This window comes from Asterias amurensis, chromosome 10, assembly GCF_032118995.1.
Source record: "Asterias amurensis chromosome 10, ASM3211899v1".
Classification (NCBI taxonomy): domain Eukaryota; kingdom Metazoa; phylum Echinodermata; class Asteroidea; order Forcipulatida; family Asteriidae; genus Asterias; species Asterias amurensis.
Genome location: NC_092657.1, coordinates 17,614,154 through 17,631,306, shown reverse-complemented (window position 1 = coordinate 17,631,306; position 17,153 = coordinate 17,614,154). Strand labels below are relative to the sequence as shown.

General features: G+C 39.0%; 1 protein-coding gene across 10 annotated transcripts in view; it reads right to left on the bottom strand.

Annotated features, from left to right (window-relative positions):
• Positions 1–9,417: 9,417 nt before the first annotated feature.
• The window catches only part of LOC139942899 (rho GTPase-activating protein 5-like), a 91,993-nt gene continuing 84,257 nt past the window's right edge, over positions 9,418–17,153 (bottom strand). For all 10 annotated transcript variants that reach the window (XM_071939707.1, XM_071939713.1, XM_071939708.1 and 7 more), the window contains 5 exons: positions 16,907–17,078; positions 14,719–14,796; positions 13,989–14,123; positions 13,045–13,147; positions 9,418–10,786 (listed from right to left, as the gene is read on the bottom strand). In XM_071939707.1, coding sequence (XP_071795808.1) covers positions 10,501–10,786; positions 13,045–13,147; positions 13,989–14,123; positions 14,719–14,796; positions 16,907–17,078 — 774 coding nt within the window. In that variant the 3' untranslated portion in view covers positions 9,418–10,500. The remainder of the gene's footprint in view (positions 10,787–13,044; positions 13,148–13,988; positions 14,124–14,718; positions 14,797–16,906; positions 17,079–17,153) is intronic.

The window sequence follows — 17,153 nt, the reverse complement described above, 5'->3', positions numbered from 1 at the left end:
CCATTCCTTGCACCTCCTGTTGAATTTCTGGGTTACATTTCAGTTAAAACCTGTTAAAAATATCAACTGCACTCAACTAGGTATAATCAGGTTGAAACCTGTTAAATGTTAATTGTGCTCAACTTAAGTCTGCTGCCACCTATGGTGGTCTTCCATACTTAACCAACAGGTAATGTGCTTAGTATGATTTCTGTGCTTAGCAACTCCTATTGTTTTCTGCTGCTGGTTGAATAATTGGGTTGAATTTTATTTCTTTCTTAGCGGTGAAATGTACGTCATACTTTTGTACTGTGATGGGTCTTTTGTCTCTCTTGGGTCTTTATGAATATATACATGTATCTCATGAATTATGCATTTTATCTCATGAATTATGCATATCCTCGATGACTTATGAATACGCTGTATAAACAAAACCTTGATGTATAAAGCTAAAATGAATGTATAGTATACTGCTTTGCATGTTAACGTAAATGCATCAGCCGTATCACTGCCACAGTACAATCATTCCGTCATGAATATTTATGTAAATCTGAATATTCTGATATGAATATTAAAGTATGTTAATTAGGGTTTCCTTTGGTATCTGCAGGTAAGCTCATTATTTAAAGTTACTGATGTCCAACACTTATTTGCCAATGATTACTCTCTATTTGTGCATATTAATTTTAGACTGGCAAATTATGACCTAGAATTTTCTTCAGTATTCATTCTTTGTGTAAATCTGAACTCTTCGTAATCACCAATTTATCGCAATGAGCGAATAGTGGATGATATGTTAATTTTGAAGCAAAGAAATTTAAACAGTATTCAGGCTATTTTATTTTTTAATTGGCAACAATCAGTAAAGATTGTTATAATATAAAAGCAAACATGTTGTAAATGTACTTAAAGCCATTATACACTTTCGGTACGAGGAAAAACAAAAAAAGTTCACAGTTTAACAAATAATTTACAGGGTTTACAGAAGGTAATGGTGAAAGACTTCTCTTAAAATATTGTTCCATGAAATGCTTTACTTTTCGAGAAAACATTAAAACAATATCAATTCTCGATAGCGAGAATTACGGATTTATTGAAAACACATGTCATGACACGGCGAAACGTGCGGAAACAAGAGTGGGTTTTCCCGTTATTTTCTCCCGACTCCGATGACCGATTGCGCTTAAATTTTCACAGGTTTGTTATTTTATATATAAGTTATGATACACGAAGTGTGGGACTTGGACAATACTGTTTACCGAAAGTGTATAATGGCTTTAAGAACATGTAGTTTCTTATCTTTCCTTCTTCATGCCCTCTTATACATGTACCCTAGACTTTGTGCAAGAAATTGTTTACACAATTTATGCATACTCCAACACTACATAAACGCAGTGACGTTAGACGTGTTGCATTGGCTGCAATCGTTGATGAAATGAACACATGTGAAAGGCTATCTGTGGAATGCTCCATCACAGAAAGAGGGAACAAAAACATCCTTTTTTGTCTGGCAACTCACACCTGTTATCTCTATGTTATTGCTTTTCCAGAACTGTGGAGTTAATCAGATCATGCACAAACCAGTGTAGTTGAGTGCCCCAGGCAGATTAACTGCTCATCCATAAAGTAATTCAATTTAAACACGTTCGCTCGCTGAAAGGGGTGTATACTTTCCAGTTTTTGTGCCAAAAGTTGGAATTCTTTTATGGAGGTTTTCTGTAATGCATTGGCTTTGTGTTAATCATCAAAGATGGTTTTTAATGAATCATTTGGATCTATCTATTTTAACAGTAGAAGGCATGCTGTATAAGCCACAAGCCCAGCAGTAGTGGTGGGTGATGCAAGTTTTCCCAAATGCATCACAATTGAATTTCAGAAAGTTGTCAAGATCAATTTTATTCTTCGATTTTAAAACTGGCTCTCACTTTTTATTTATTTACTTTTCTTTTCCATTTTCCTGTTGAACTCCAATGTCAATTCTTATTTTTTAATTTGATGCAAATTTCAGATTTTTGCTCCAGAAGCAGATTATTATAGCACATTCTGATAGAGCATCTATTTAAATACAAATGCAGTTATTTCTTGAGAAAAATGCCTTAAAACTGTAAATAATTATGATTTTTTTTTTAATGTTCATGCAGAGACAACAAAGGTAGTCTCAATGTAATTTGTAGCGCAGGTCACAAGAATTATATTCAACACAATAAACATGTACAATTCATTCAATTATTTGATGGTTCCTGTGTTTACTTTGTGAGGTCATGGGTGAAGGTCATATCTGGTTAGACTTATGGACAAATCGTTAATGGTCCCACGCGGTGAGATAGTTGAGTTGTCACTGCTCTCGCGCGAACTGCTGATTGCCGACTTCTACTCCAGAAGTCGGGCCGGCAGCGCGCAGTAGTCGGGCTTATATTTCCCTTGAATCTCCATCTCCATTGGTTCAGTCAGCATAATATCCTGCGGGATACATCTACGCTAACTTGCGCACTGCGTGTGGAAATAGACTACTACTGGTATTTGTTGAGAGCACCGCTGCAACTCGACTATCTCACCGCTTGGGACCATAAACGACTTGTCCACAAGTCTAGTGCAAACAGGAGCAGGTTTTAGTGTGCACAATGCTTTAGTCGACTATTGACCAGCAACGTACATGCGCAGTGAGGTACTCACTCCAACTACTCATTTGGAAGCATAGAGTTATATATAACAACTAGAGGGCGCACTGGTGATGCTGCTTGAACAAACATGACCACAAGATGACAAGCGCGCCATTCTGTACGCGCGTTGAATATGAAATACACGTTTGAGGTTTTTTTATTGAACGTTCAGGCGATGCCGTTTGTTCAACTTACAAAATGGCCGCACAAACACACGCTGTGAGATGGCTGTTTTGGCAACTTAGAAAATGGCCGCCTGCGCGCATGCCGGGGCGCATATATAGACCAGTGCGCCCTCTAGTTCTTGTATATAACTCTATGTTTGGAAGTCTAGTCAACCACCGGTACCACGGTATTCAACACTCCTAACCTGCGTTTCCGTTATAGTGTCACTGGTTCCCCTCTGCGCTTTACACATGTTAGAATGGAACAGGCTATTGGCACTGATATGTACACACCATTAACGGTTATCCTCCAACAATGTAAAACTAGTGGTCTTTCAGAAGTCTCTTAAATTTGTTGAATAAAATTGTGTCCCTGATGGGGTTTGGAAGTTTCTTCAAGAATTTGAGCCATTAGACTGAGAAGGCTCTTTTCAGCAAAAGTGATGCAACTCGTTCTAACCCCAACCCTTACCCTAAACCCTAAGTCTATTTTCAGGCCTGCGTTAAAAATGGATCTATCTTTTCAATACTGTGGTCATTACAACCCAATTTGAAACATCATATAAATATTGTAATCTATGCACCTAATTAATTGCAATCCAACTTTACTGCAAATTGTAAACATATAGAGAAGAAAGAAAAACACTCCACAAAAACTAGACATATAGAAGTTGTTCCGATATTTCTTTAATAACATCTTTAAAGATCTTCAACACATACGCCATCAGCATTACAAGTAGACAATTTATTTATCTAACTTTGTCATTTATAAGAATTGTTCTTCTGAAAAGTATTTATCGAAGGGTACTTAAATACACAAAAGGAAATGCACTGAACAATTATATTACCTGGTTCCCAACCACCCCTAGGCAACGTGTATAAAAAAAGGCATACTTTATACATCAAAGGAAACTGGTAAAATTACTAACAGCTAAGCGGTCAAGGGGACCAGCTAATATTTACGTGAACAATATATTAAAACGAGTCTGAAACAAGACTTAATGACTACTACCCCATTTTTACCTTGGCCAAACTTCAAGCAAAATGAGCGGGTATCAGTTCAAAGAGTGTAAACTTTATGGAATTTGGGCTCGAAAAGGCGGTTTTTTTAAAGCCAGATTTGTCTATGTTCAGCAAGTTTCTGTGTGTCTGGCTTTGGCCCCAAACTAAAGGAAAATCTTATTCGAACTCCAACAGAGATGGGTTGCAATAGGCGTCATTGACCGCCATCTTTGATGTACATGTACGTGCTGCGTGTGACTCTTCGCCAATGGTAGCTCTTCACGCCAGCACATTCATCAAACACCGCGGCCGATGACGTCTAATTGCAATCCATCTACAGTTGTATCTTTAGACTGTATCTGAATTGGTGGCTTGCGGCTTTGCTGTTGCTTAGGGAGTTCCTTATACTTGCATACATGATGATGCGGCAATCCAGCCGTAGCCAGAGCCACCAATTCTGACACTGCCTTTTAGACTGATGCACTTTAACCTTATGACTGGCAAGGATGCTAGATTAACTCTAATTCAAATAATGGTACAAAACTCCTGGGTGGTGAGAAACAATTAATGGTCAATAATGAAAGTCATTGGAGTTAACAGATTTGAATCATGTCTGGTACACTATTTAAATTAGCCGCTCAAAATATCTTCACATCTGAGCATGAAATGTTCCATTACTAGCCAAGGTTCAAGACGCTCCTATGTGTTTATTATCTCACTAAACTCCTGTGGCTAATTTCCATCGCTGATAGTCACAATAGAGGGCACTGTCAACCACAAAACGCCATCACCTAGAAAACCGCTATCACAGGAGCTATCATTATCCTGTGATAGCGAACTCCCATGTAGCAGTCTATGGTGAGAGAGCGCCCTCTTGTGGTAATGGAGCATGGAGTGAAGTTAATAAAAGTCTCAGTACAAGGATCTCATATACACGTTAAACTCAGACAATTCATGAAAGTTTTAAAAAGACCGATTTCAAAGATACAGAATGAAAATTTTATAAATTTATACAGCTGCAATGTAGTCAGCATTTTATTAGGGAAAGTTGAAGAAAGTGTAATACACAATGAGGGCTTTGAGAAGCCCTTGGATGTGATGGTGGGGTGTCGTGGCTGACTGGATAAGAGCACCGAATAAGAGCACCGAACTGATGCTTCTGTTCAGCAGAGTGTCGGTTCGAATCCCGGTCGTGACACTTGTGTCCCTGAGCAAGACAATTAACTACAGTTGCTTCTCTCAACCCAGGGGTAAATGGGTACCTGTGAGGGCAGAGTTGGTTCTTGTGATTGATTTAGCCGAGTAGTAGCGCATACATGTATATTGCGCACAGGCTGTATACTCCCCAGGGAGCTGAGATGGTTTAAGGAATGATATAAGGCCCAGTGACCAGGGATAATAATGTGGAAGCGCTTTGAGACACCCCTCGGGCGTGAAAAGCGCTATATAAAAACGATCTACTATTATTATTACTTACTATGATGAAGTGCTATTTTTGAACTACTCATTATAAAATGTAATCATGTTCACAAAACGAGTAAATGAGAGCGATTCTAGGGCCAGGTATTTTCTTTCAATGTACAACTTTGTACAATAGTTTCCACACAAAGTATAATTGGTCTAAACCCCTAAAGCCAGAGTCATATTTCCTGCAATCCAAATTTTGACGCCACAAATTCACCATCAGATGACTTGCGCAGGACTCCCGTGAAACATTCACTTTCACTGCGAAAACAGCACTGTGGCGTCAAAATTGGTATCTGGCGTATGAATCGGGCGTAACTCCACATACATTACAAGGGATGCAGCGTTCTGAAGAAACAATTCGGCGAAGTATTTTCGGTAGTGAAAGACACCTTTTACTCACGAGAATTTCATGGAAGAAAAATCATAGAATTTATTTTTAAAATATCAAATTTTGAGAGGTAAATCAGTAAGTTGATTTCTTGGAAAAGAAAAAAAGAAAGCAAATTTGAAAGGTAAGTAGTTACACCATATGAAAAAAAGAACATTAACAAAATGAAGTTGTACATTTAGTATTACAATGTAGCCAGTACATGACGCCATAGTTTGAAGCTTTGCATGGTGTGGAGAAATAAGAAGAAACTATAAATAAATAGTAAACTTGCGGGTACAGCCATGTGTAAATCTCTTAGGGTGAGTGTTGGCTCTGAACAGAGCCGGTTGGGTCTCGACATTTCAAACAGTATACTGTACTCTCCTGAAGACGAGCAGAGTATACTGTTCGAAACGTCGAGACCCAACCAGCTCTTTCAAGAGCCAACACTCGCCTTAAGAGATTTTCACACGGTTGTACCATGGTTGTACCCCCAAGTTTACTATTTATTTATAGTTTCGTCTTACATGACGCCATGTTGGCATTCTCTTAGCAATACATAATTAGCATGTAGTAAAACATCGGGACTAGATTAACAGTGCAAGTTTGTATACAGCTTCTAACTCTTTTCCTATACAGCTTATTTTCCTATTCAAATCAATATAAACCATCACTTTCAGAGGCAAGGAATTAGTCTGGTCCCTTGTCAGACATTGAAATGTGATATCGATCAGTGTTAGTGGGTACAAGACGGCAATTTCTTGTATGGTAATGAGTTCATGAAAATGCATTATGCAAATCAATTCATGACTATTCATTAGCAACTACTTAACCGTATCTTCAGAATGCATTGGAAAGTTTAGGTATGCAAATATTCTGAATATACATTTTTAAACATAAGTATGCATTGATCTGGTTCATAATACGGGAACAAATTTCTCATGACATGATTTGGTTTTCTCTGAACAAAAATTTAAGCATAAACCAACAATTCTTAGGAATAAATTTGTATAATACCTACTTTAAATTATAAAATTAAAGATTTGGGTACTTTTTGTAACACAAAACACACTGTCCACAGATTTACATCAAACAATTAAACCATTTTGAATATAACGATTGTAGAAAGCTTACCTTAAAATATTACTAGCTAAGGTGCTGTAGTGTTTGAGAAATGAGTTTTACGTGCTAAAATAAATTTAGAGACAAACATTTTTTTGGTGACTTGTTTTACTCAATTCTCAAAAAACTAAAGGACCTCAGCTAGTTATTTTTTACGGGAAGCTTTCTACGACATTGTGTTTTGTGTAACAAAAAGTACCCGAGTCCATTCAGTCAACGTACAATATTCTTTTAACAATACAAAGTGTGTACGATACCCGTACCATGTATACATTCAATTTGTATACACGAGTAGATCATTCAATTTAGCATGTTTTGTTTTTAAACGAGTGCTCTCAGAAAACTTGCTAAATATTCTCTTATAAAAAAAAGCATCTTTTTTAATGTTATATTAAATTCATTTTTTTTTTTAATAAACAGAAGGAAGCCACACCCACAAGTGTTAAATATGCATAAACAGATTTACATATTACAATATTAATATTCAAAGAAAGTGAAAGAAATTTTCCTGTGAAAAAAGCGACAAAACAAAATAAATCAATTGGAGACATTTGAACACTTGGTGGCAGCAGACTGACCAGGTTTAAGTCCATTGTTTACATAGTTCTGAGCATGCACACATTACCAAGACCAGTGGATTTACCTGGTCAATCTGCTGCCACCTAGCGCCCCAAAAAAGTCTCACACTGAGACCATGCCGTGATCCAGGGCCATAACATTAAATCAGGGCCAAAGTTGAGGGCGCTATTTATAGCGTAATTCTGCATTTCGTTGTGGCAAACGCAGAACTCTTCAGCCACAAACAAGTGCCATGAAAATGAGCTGGCAAATTAAGAACCAGTAATAGTTTTGTACAAATCTTGCATAAAACTTTGGCCTGTGATTTTCAAAACCCCTGCTTTTTTACAGTTATGCTTTTAAGGTGAAAAAAATGACGGTGTAATGCTTAATACGTAAATCTACTATTATTTTTGTTGTTTACCGTACATATTTATCTTAATAAATTCATCATACACTTCTTATTTTACAACAGCATTATAAGATTTTTTTTTTAAGAAAGAGAGAGGAAAAAACAAAGGAAAAAAAAACAAAAGCTGCCTTGGTAATTGCCGCTGGTAATTCAACAGCCGTCCCAACTTGCCTACTGACAATACAACAGCCAGGCAGCAATCACTTTCACTGCATGCTATTATAGTTTCCTCATTTTAACCCACTATGTGGATGATCTTTTTTTTTGTATTTTTATTCTTTTTCTAATAAACAAAATTTTCGGTGAGTACTGAGTGTCATCAAAAAAGCAAAATTATGCGCATAATAATTAGCCTCACCTCACAATTCATATGAAAGGGGGAGGGGTCTGGTATAGTAGTGTACATGGAAATCTTAAATTTACAACAATAGATTGGAATCTGGCATCTGCGCTCCGCAAGTTGTAAAAACCATGGAAGAAATAATTTTTAAAAGGTGATCAGACTACTACAGTTGAGACACTCCTGCGTGTTAACAAAGTGGAATCGTCACAAGAGGGCTTCTCACTGACAGGTGTACCAGTGGCTACGGCTGTTGCTAAGGGTTGTTGCTATGGGCATCCTCATCTTCAACACATGTAACTATGGTGATCAATCCTCAGCCACAGTTTCTCAGCCATAGTCTCTTGTGCTGCCAGCATACAGCTGCTTTTAAGCAGAAACTTTGGCTTAATAAGTCGCTGCTGAGCAAAAGTAAGCAAAGTACCAGTCAGAGATTTAAACATGTGACACATATTTAGGCTGGTAACCTCATTCTGCTTAGCTTAGTTTCTGTTTGTGCTTAAGCAGCCAAGTCAGATCATGACTTGAAAATCCACAGAGTAAAACCATGCTCAAAGTTGTCAATCCAAAATATCCTCGGACTGGCAGCAGATGGTAGCCAAATGTTTGTTGCTCCCCCTGTGTGTTCCTTCCTCAGCACCCGCAGCGATGACCTTCTAGACATTTCTGTAGTAGAGCGCCCTCGCGCACATGTTACAAGACGGCTGCTGATTGGCCCATCCTGTGCGCGGCACGTATATAACTGTGCGTTTCGATTGTTTCAGCATTGTTACATCTCTACAAGATGGCGTCGATGCGCAAGAATTACCTTGACATAAAGGTTAATACACGCACACACAACCTTATATGGATCCAGCTCGTTAGGTCCTGCTATTTTTGTGCAGTTAATCCCCATAGACCTTATGAACACGACGTCATTTTAGTAGGGTACCCTCACCTAGAGGTCAAAAGGAGGTTGTTTATTGGCCAATACAGGGCCCCAAGGAGAACATTGAAAACCGGTTGGGTTATTTAAAGGAACACGTTGCCTTGGATCGGTCGAGTTGGTCTTTGAAAAGCATTTGTAACCGTTTGTTATAAAATGCTTATTATGGGTAGAAAGATGGTGTAAAAGTAGAATACAATGATCCACACAAACATGCCTCGAAATTGCGTGGTTTTCCTTTTACCTTGTCGACTAACACGTCGGCCATTTATGGCAGTCAAATTTTGGACTCCCATAAAATGGCCGACGTATTAGTTTGCAAAGTAAAAGGAAAACCACGCGATTTCGAGGCAAACTTATGTGGATCATTGTATTCTACTTTTAAAACATCTTTCCAACCGTGTGCATTTTATAACAAACAGTTTCAAACGCTTTTTATAGACCAACTTGTCCGATCCAAGGCAACGTGTTCCTTTAAGACAAAACCCATCATAAGCGTGATACTTCGCCCCCTGGTCATTGACTTGGTGCCCTTAGATTGCTGCGGTTGAAATTTACAATTTCCTCATAGAGTGCTATCCACCTTGCCCTTAAAAATGCAGCACACCGGCCAGCATCAGTTACGTAAACCAGTTATCCCGGTGAGCACCATTCAGATCGTTGAGAAATTCATCCTCACTTTTCCATTTGTACACATTTTTCTTGTTTAAGAAATTCCTTTTGATACAGCAATGATCCATTCGGCACCATTGCATTGCGCTACATCATCACAAATCTGTCGCCGCTACGGTCAGTGCTTCAAAAGATTGTCGTCGAAAAATTCATAATAAGCTTAGGAAGACCAAACATTGTTCTGTCACTTGCTTCTCCGTAAATATTCAACATGGGGGGAGATGTTCTTGACTGTCATTTGCAGTTTTGTCCAAAGCATGGCAAGAAGAGTCCACAGGAAATTATTCAGAGGATGATGAATATTATAGTTATGTAAATCAGGCAGTTCCACTTAAGTACGGAGGGGGGATTTAACAATCCCAATCTCAACGATGTGGTTTTTGCAAGTATAGATATCCAACTTGGCCTGTGGGGGGACTGTCAGTGGCTTATACAGTCTCTCATGAATATCCATTCATGAATATTCAGTAAGTCATGAATATTAATGAGAAAATCATGAATATTCAATCAGTCACTTCATTCTAAAGAAAAGGAGTTCCAGCCTCCAAAAATCCATTGAATCACTATAGGTTTTCTTATCGCTAACAATTCCGAGTCCCTCCCTTAAATCAATCATGGAACGATTCAAAATAAACAGGTCAAAGGTCAATTTTCAAGGGTCATCCATATCGAACCGCAGATATAAATTTAGTTTACTATTCACTCGAGCGTGAACTTCAAAGAGTTAAGGTTATGCTGGTTAGTAGTCAATCTTAAACTGGGTTTAAATCCCAGGCTGGTTTTAACAAAGTTCAAGGGTCAAGTGTAGGGGTCAAGGTCAGGGGTCAGGTCAAGTGGGGGCATCGTAACCCTTATTGACCTCTGCGCTGGGATTTCCTTGGATGAGTTCGGCTTGGTCGTAAATGGGAGAGTCTTCCTCGGGTGCTTCTTGTTCTTCGAGACCGGTGCCGAAGAGCTTGACAGAGTGCTTGACCCATAGCTCCACGAAGGCAGACAGCTGGGTCTCGTTGGCGACGTCTTCCAGGCTCTTGAACTGGGGATGGAGGAGGGTCGGCCACCAGCAGACCGTCAGGTTCTGCTCTGACATCTTGTTGACCTCGCTGTTCACAATCACCCTGGCAAGAGGAACGGAGGAAAAATCTTGTTAGGGAAAATATAATGCGCCAACGGTGCAGGGTTTGTTGAAAGGTAGGTACACACCATAGAGCCATATATATTGATTAGAGCGCTAACTTGCTCTGCGTTTTGAAGCCACCCTAGGCGCAGACATGTTTGATGTGTTGCGTGAATTCGGAATTTTAAGAGAACACACACTGCCGCAATTATTTTAAATTCGGCGTGTGCGTATACGTACGCAACTGTCCACTCGCGTACGTCCGCGCTACGAAAACTGTAACTTCGACTTGGTTGCCGCATTAAAAAAATTACACGCGCCTTTTAATCATGACGCACATAACGCTGATCAGCAGATTGTGCGTTCACATTTACGGCATTTTTTGCTTCGATTGCACATAAAAAAGAACAGACGCACGATCATGCAAATAGCCATACAATTGCCGTACAAAATTTCAAGCTTTTGTATTTGTTTGTACATAAACATGGATGCGCCCACACGGCTTCAAAACCTTAGTGCGTGTGTAACGGGGTGTTAGTGCTCTAGTCAATATATATAGCTCTATGGTATACGTAGATCATTGTAAACCTGAATAATTATATTAATAATAAATAATAACATTGAAGTCTTACACAAATGTATACAGTGCATGTATCTACCAAACAAGGTACTGAAGGGGCTGAGGAGGCCTATATACCAACCTTCAGAAAGATAGGTTATTGAAACGTTTAAAGGAACACGTTGCCTTGGGTCAGTCGAGATGGTCATTGAAAAGTGGTTGTAACCGTTTGTTATAAAATGCATACGATTAGAAAGATATTTTAAAAGTAGAATATAATGATCCACACAAGTATCACTGGAAATTGCGTGGTTTGCCTCTTACCTCGTCGACAAACACGGTCGGCCATTTATGGGGGTCAAATTGTTGACTCCCGAAATTGGCCGACCGTGTTAGTTTACAAAGTTAAAGGAAAACCACGCAAATATGTGTGGATCATTGTATTCTACTTTTAAAATATCTTTCCAACCATTTGCATTTTATAACAAATGGTTATAAAACGCTTTTTATAGACCAACTCGTCCGATCCAAGGCAACGTGTTCCTTTAATTCCGAGGCTAGTAATACGTTGCACTTTATAAGGGTCTACATGTACACAGTGCTACGGCGCATACAGCAGCCACAGCCAGCAGCACTGGGCAAGCCCCCTTTTCTTTTCATTAAGTTAACTTGGCTTTTTCACTTGGACGTATCACCAACTTTGATATTTTTTAAACCTGTCTCAAAACATTTCATTTTTAAAAGACATTATGTTTGACAATTTTACATTAAGTGTTAATTATTGTTGATTATCTCGTATTATCATTTGTCATGATAGTGTTTGTCATTGTACGGTTTTGTCGTTCTTATTGTACAATGGTTTATTTTGCTGTACTTTGCTTACTCTTTTTAGCTTAATGTTTATAATATGTAACATACATTTTTGAAATTTTTTATGTAAGATGCTATATTAAAAATAAATTATTATTATTATTATTATTATTATTATTATTATTATTTATTTTACATGCGTTACATAACACATGGGACCGATGGCTTTACGTCCCATCCGAAGGCTGATTAAGGTGAGGGTACTCAGAAAGGAACTAGGCTCAAATGGCTTGAGGTTTTTGGACAATCAGGCATGCAACTGCCCGTTAAAACAAAAAAAAAAGGAAAATCTTCACAGGCACAACGCAAGTGCTGAGCGAGGCAGCCGTAACGCCACGGGACATGAGACCCACAATGGAACCCTAGAAAATGTTGAAGTCTATTATGCTCTAAAGTGCATTGCTAGCATAGGCTTATTTTACATTATTGTAGCTGTACATTGTTGTCGCCAGGCATATAATAAGCCCGGTTCATACTTCCTGCGAATGCGAATGCGAAGCGACTCTGACGTCACAAATTCGCAGCGAACAAAACACAGCAGTTGAACTCTGCTCTATTCCCGTTGCGAATAATCGCTGCGAAAAGAGGTTGTGACGTCAAATTCATGTCAAATTCGCTTTGCATTTGAGTTCGCATGAAGTATGAACCCGGCTTAAGGCTTTAGAAATAAAATTTTAAAAAATAAAAAATAAGCACTTCCGCGGAAATGCAGAAGAGTTGCATGACTGGACAATACAACAAAAAACACAAAAGAGTGGTATCAGAAATGGATTCGTGAATTGTAACCATTCACCACTTCCTTGCTTTAGAGAAAGGCGAGCTACACTTACCTGCCAAAATGCTGCATGAGAAACTTCAGGATGGCGAGTCTAATCGGGGGAAGCTTGTTGAAGAATTCCGGCATCGCTTCCAGAAAATCTTCTTGGCTTTTACCTGAAAACAGAATCCAGAATGTTGTCAACTCTACAATCAAGTGTGAAACATGACAGAGGCAAAGTAATTCACTAGTTTATTTGCAGGGGCTTGGGTTACTATCTCGGCAGCAGAGTGCATTGGTTGGGCGGCTCTACATCCCCCCTGGTGGATCAAGAGAATGATGATGATGATGGGCTTGGGTTCCTGTTTGTACAGCATTTGAATAGATCATTTTCTGTACACTGACCCAGAATCTGGAACCAAATCACCTCACTACATACATGTATATTCAAGACACTCCTGAAAGCTCACCTGTTTCAGGAGGTGCAGTATTAATTCTTTTTTAGTGCCCCCTCATCAGCGAATTTGAATACAAGCATATGAAAGCACATCACTTGGTGGGACAAGGGTGTTTTTTCGTCCATTATTATTTTGCAACTTCGACGACCATTCAAGTTCAAATTTCACGGTTGATTTATCTCAACATATGCATAAAATAACAAACCTGTGAAAATTTGAGCTCAATCCGCCATCGTAGTTGTGAGATATTAATGAAAGAAAAAAACATCCTTGTCACACGAAGTTGTGTGTGTTTAGATGGTCGATTCCGAGACCTCAAGTTCTAAATCTGAGGTCTTGAAATCAAATTCGTGGAAAATCACTTCTTTCTTGAAAACTATGGCACTTCAGAGGGAGCCATTTCTAATAATGTTTTATACCATTAACCTCTCCCCATAACTCGTCAGCAAGAAAGGTTTTATGCTGATAATTATTTTGAGTAATTACCAAAAGTGTCCACTGCCTTAAAAATACCAACTCGACCGATCCAAGACAACGTGTTTCTCTGGGTAAAACATACCTTTGAACATTTGTAGTAACTCTCCCTGCAGTTCGTGTGGTACGAGGGGATCAGGGAGGTGCTTGAAGAATTGCTTCACGGCAGACGCAACGGCATGAACAGAAATCTCCATGGATTCAATCGAGATGTTGGGATCTAAAAAAAATTTAAATTACATAGATACAGAATTGTTTTACAATTCTTTATAACCCTAACCTTAAGGCCGGTTTATAGTCGGTCACACGATGGTCAGGCGATGGAAATATTGCGCGCGATGCTAAGACTGAGACCTAAACCCTCTGTCTTTAAAGATTGCACGTGAAGATTTCCATCGCGGGACCATCGCGCCACCGACTATAAACTGGCCTTTGTTCAACCCCAATAATCATTGACAAATTTACCCAGTCAGTTTCTGAAACAAAAAGTTGCATCCGCTTAAGGGATGTACATGTACATGTGTACATGTATACCTCAATATTATTGTCAGTGAACAAAGAAACACTTATAAATACCTCAAACAGTTTCGCTATTCATATTGATAATGTGACCAGTGTTTATAACCAGTTGTCCGCGCTAGTCTTGATGCAAGACGTTTCTTGTATGTGCACAAACGTTGTCAACCTCTTGGTTGTTTTTTATTCAGATTAAAATAAACCATTAATAATAATAACAGAGTTTCATCCAAAAAATGGCATCCAACGGCGCCATTTTCGCAAAGTCAATGTCGAAAGCGCCCTCATGGTTTACCTACCATTCTCAAACATTTCAGTGAGAGCGTCACAGTCGGCGCTCTTTCCTGACACTCTGTAGATCCCCTCTTGGGCAATCCCTAGTGGAGATAATCAAAATAATAATAATAATAATGATAATACTAAGACTTGTAATGCGCACATATCCACCCTGCTGGGTGTTCAAGGCGCAGTAAAACCAAAAACAAAAACAAAACACAACTTAAAGAAAAACAGACACAACAAAATTAGTCATTGAAAACCTGTGACATGTAAGATAAGTTTTGGGAAGAGACTTGAACTTTGCGGTACCAAGGCACGATCGAAGATGAAGTGGTAAAGAGTTCCAGATGCGTGGCCTGGCTGAAGAAAAAGACCTGTCACCCCATGAGTGTCGAGACTTGGGTTCAATGAGGAAAAGCATGGAACTTGATCGAAGATTCCTTGATGGAGTGTAATCACACACAAGGATTATGAAAAAAGGGATTTTCTTAAAGCTACAAGATTATGTGTCATTGCACCAAGGTCGAAAGTCAAATTTTGGTTGTTACATGTATGTGCACGGTTTGGTGACATTTACAATCCCTACGGGTCCCTGTGTAAATATGAAGTATGAAGACATTTAGAACTGAATTCTGCGCTTGCAATCACCATACATCCCTTACAGAGCAAGTGCCATTTTTTTTGCAACAAAGAATACCTAAGTAGGATTTGAAACTTTCACAAATTCGTCCAAGAAGAGTATTTTTCCTTTCATCATTTTCTCGCAACTTCGATGACCAATTGAGCCCAAATTTTCACAGGCTTGTTATTTTATGGTTATGATGGGATACATCAAGTGAGAACACTGGCCTTTGACAATTACCAAATGTGTATTTCCCTTTTAATGTCCACATATACACATAATGACTGGTAATCTGGTAACTAGTGTCGTCTACTCCCCCGAGGGGAACAGAAGAGGGACCTATTTCCCGAGGCCGTGGTTACATATTATTGTCGATTAAGTAGGATTTGAAACTTTGCAAGGTGGAAATACGATATAGAAAGGTTTGCGGTAACACCATGTAATGACTATCTCTAATGAGTTGGGGTAGTTCTGAAACGAACAGTTGGTTTCAACTCGACATTTCGATCAGTTTGCTCTAATCGTCCTCTAGAGAAAGCTGAAACGTTGAGTTGAAACCAACGTTTCTTTTCAGAACCACCCCAACTCATGTACATGGTGTTAACGCAAACCTTTCTATAAAGAATACCTAGTAACGTGCAATATGTAAGAGCTCAGGCAAACACTCCCAGCTAACTTGCAAAATACACTTGAAGTAAGTGCAGAGTTCCCTGCTACACTTTGTGCAAGTGTACGGGTCGATTTCACGAAATGCTAGGATGAATCCTCTCGAGTTAAGAGTAATAGGGGACTTTCAGGACGCTTGGTGGCAGCAGACTTACCGGGTAAAATCCATTGTTCTCGGTAATGTGCGCATGTTCAGAACTACGTAAACAATGGATATTTACCTGGTAAGTCTGCTGCCACCTAGCCTTCATAAGTCTCCTACTTAGGATGCGTTCAATGCGTCCTAACGTCTACGGATACAGAACTTAATTCATCTTTTAAAGTCCTAAGATTAATCCTAAGGTAAGGAGAGTTTGGTGAAATCGACAGCAGATTCATGGCTTACTGTACGATCAGCAGAGCCATGATATTGGGCACAGGTCAGAGGTCGGATTTGAACCACGGACCAGAGATCAGAGGTGAAAGGCAGGGAAGGAAACGGATGAGCCAAACTAACGCCAGATTTGTATTAAATGCAGTGGACACTATTGGTAACTACTCAAATTAATTATTGGCATAAAACCTTTCTTGGTGACGAGTAATGGGGAGAGGTTGGTGGTATAAAACATTGTGAGAAATGGCTCCGTCTGAAATAATGTAGTTTTCGAGAACAATTTTTCCACGATTTTTCATTTCAAGACCTAAAATTTAGCATTTTATGACTCAAAATCAAGCATCTGAAAGTACACAACTTCGTGAGGCAAGGGTGTTTTTTCTTTCATTGTTACCTCACAACTTTGACAACCGATAGAGCTCAAATTTTCACAGGTTTGTTATTTTATGTATATGTTGAGATACACCAAGTGAGAAGACTGGCCTTTGACAATTAGTGTCCAGTGTCTTTAATGATTACCTTTCTAAAAAACAAATAGCCGACTTACCTTCCCTGTCGATAAACTCGATACATTTCTGGACGAACTTTGGAAGGGGATCGCTTTCGGTGACGAGTTCCTCAAGGGCGATACCCTTTGGCTTGTCAAGATAACCTGCGTAGGCGGGAGCTTTCTTCTTAGTCTTTTGCCTCTTATGTTGCCTCTGCTGCTGCCTCTGAGCCTGTAAGAATGTAAGTGTGACAGGTATAAAACATGCCCCCCTTATTTTGTGGTTTAATCAACTTTAGTTTCCTCC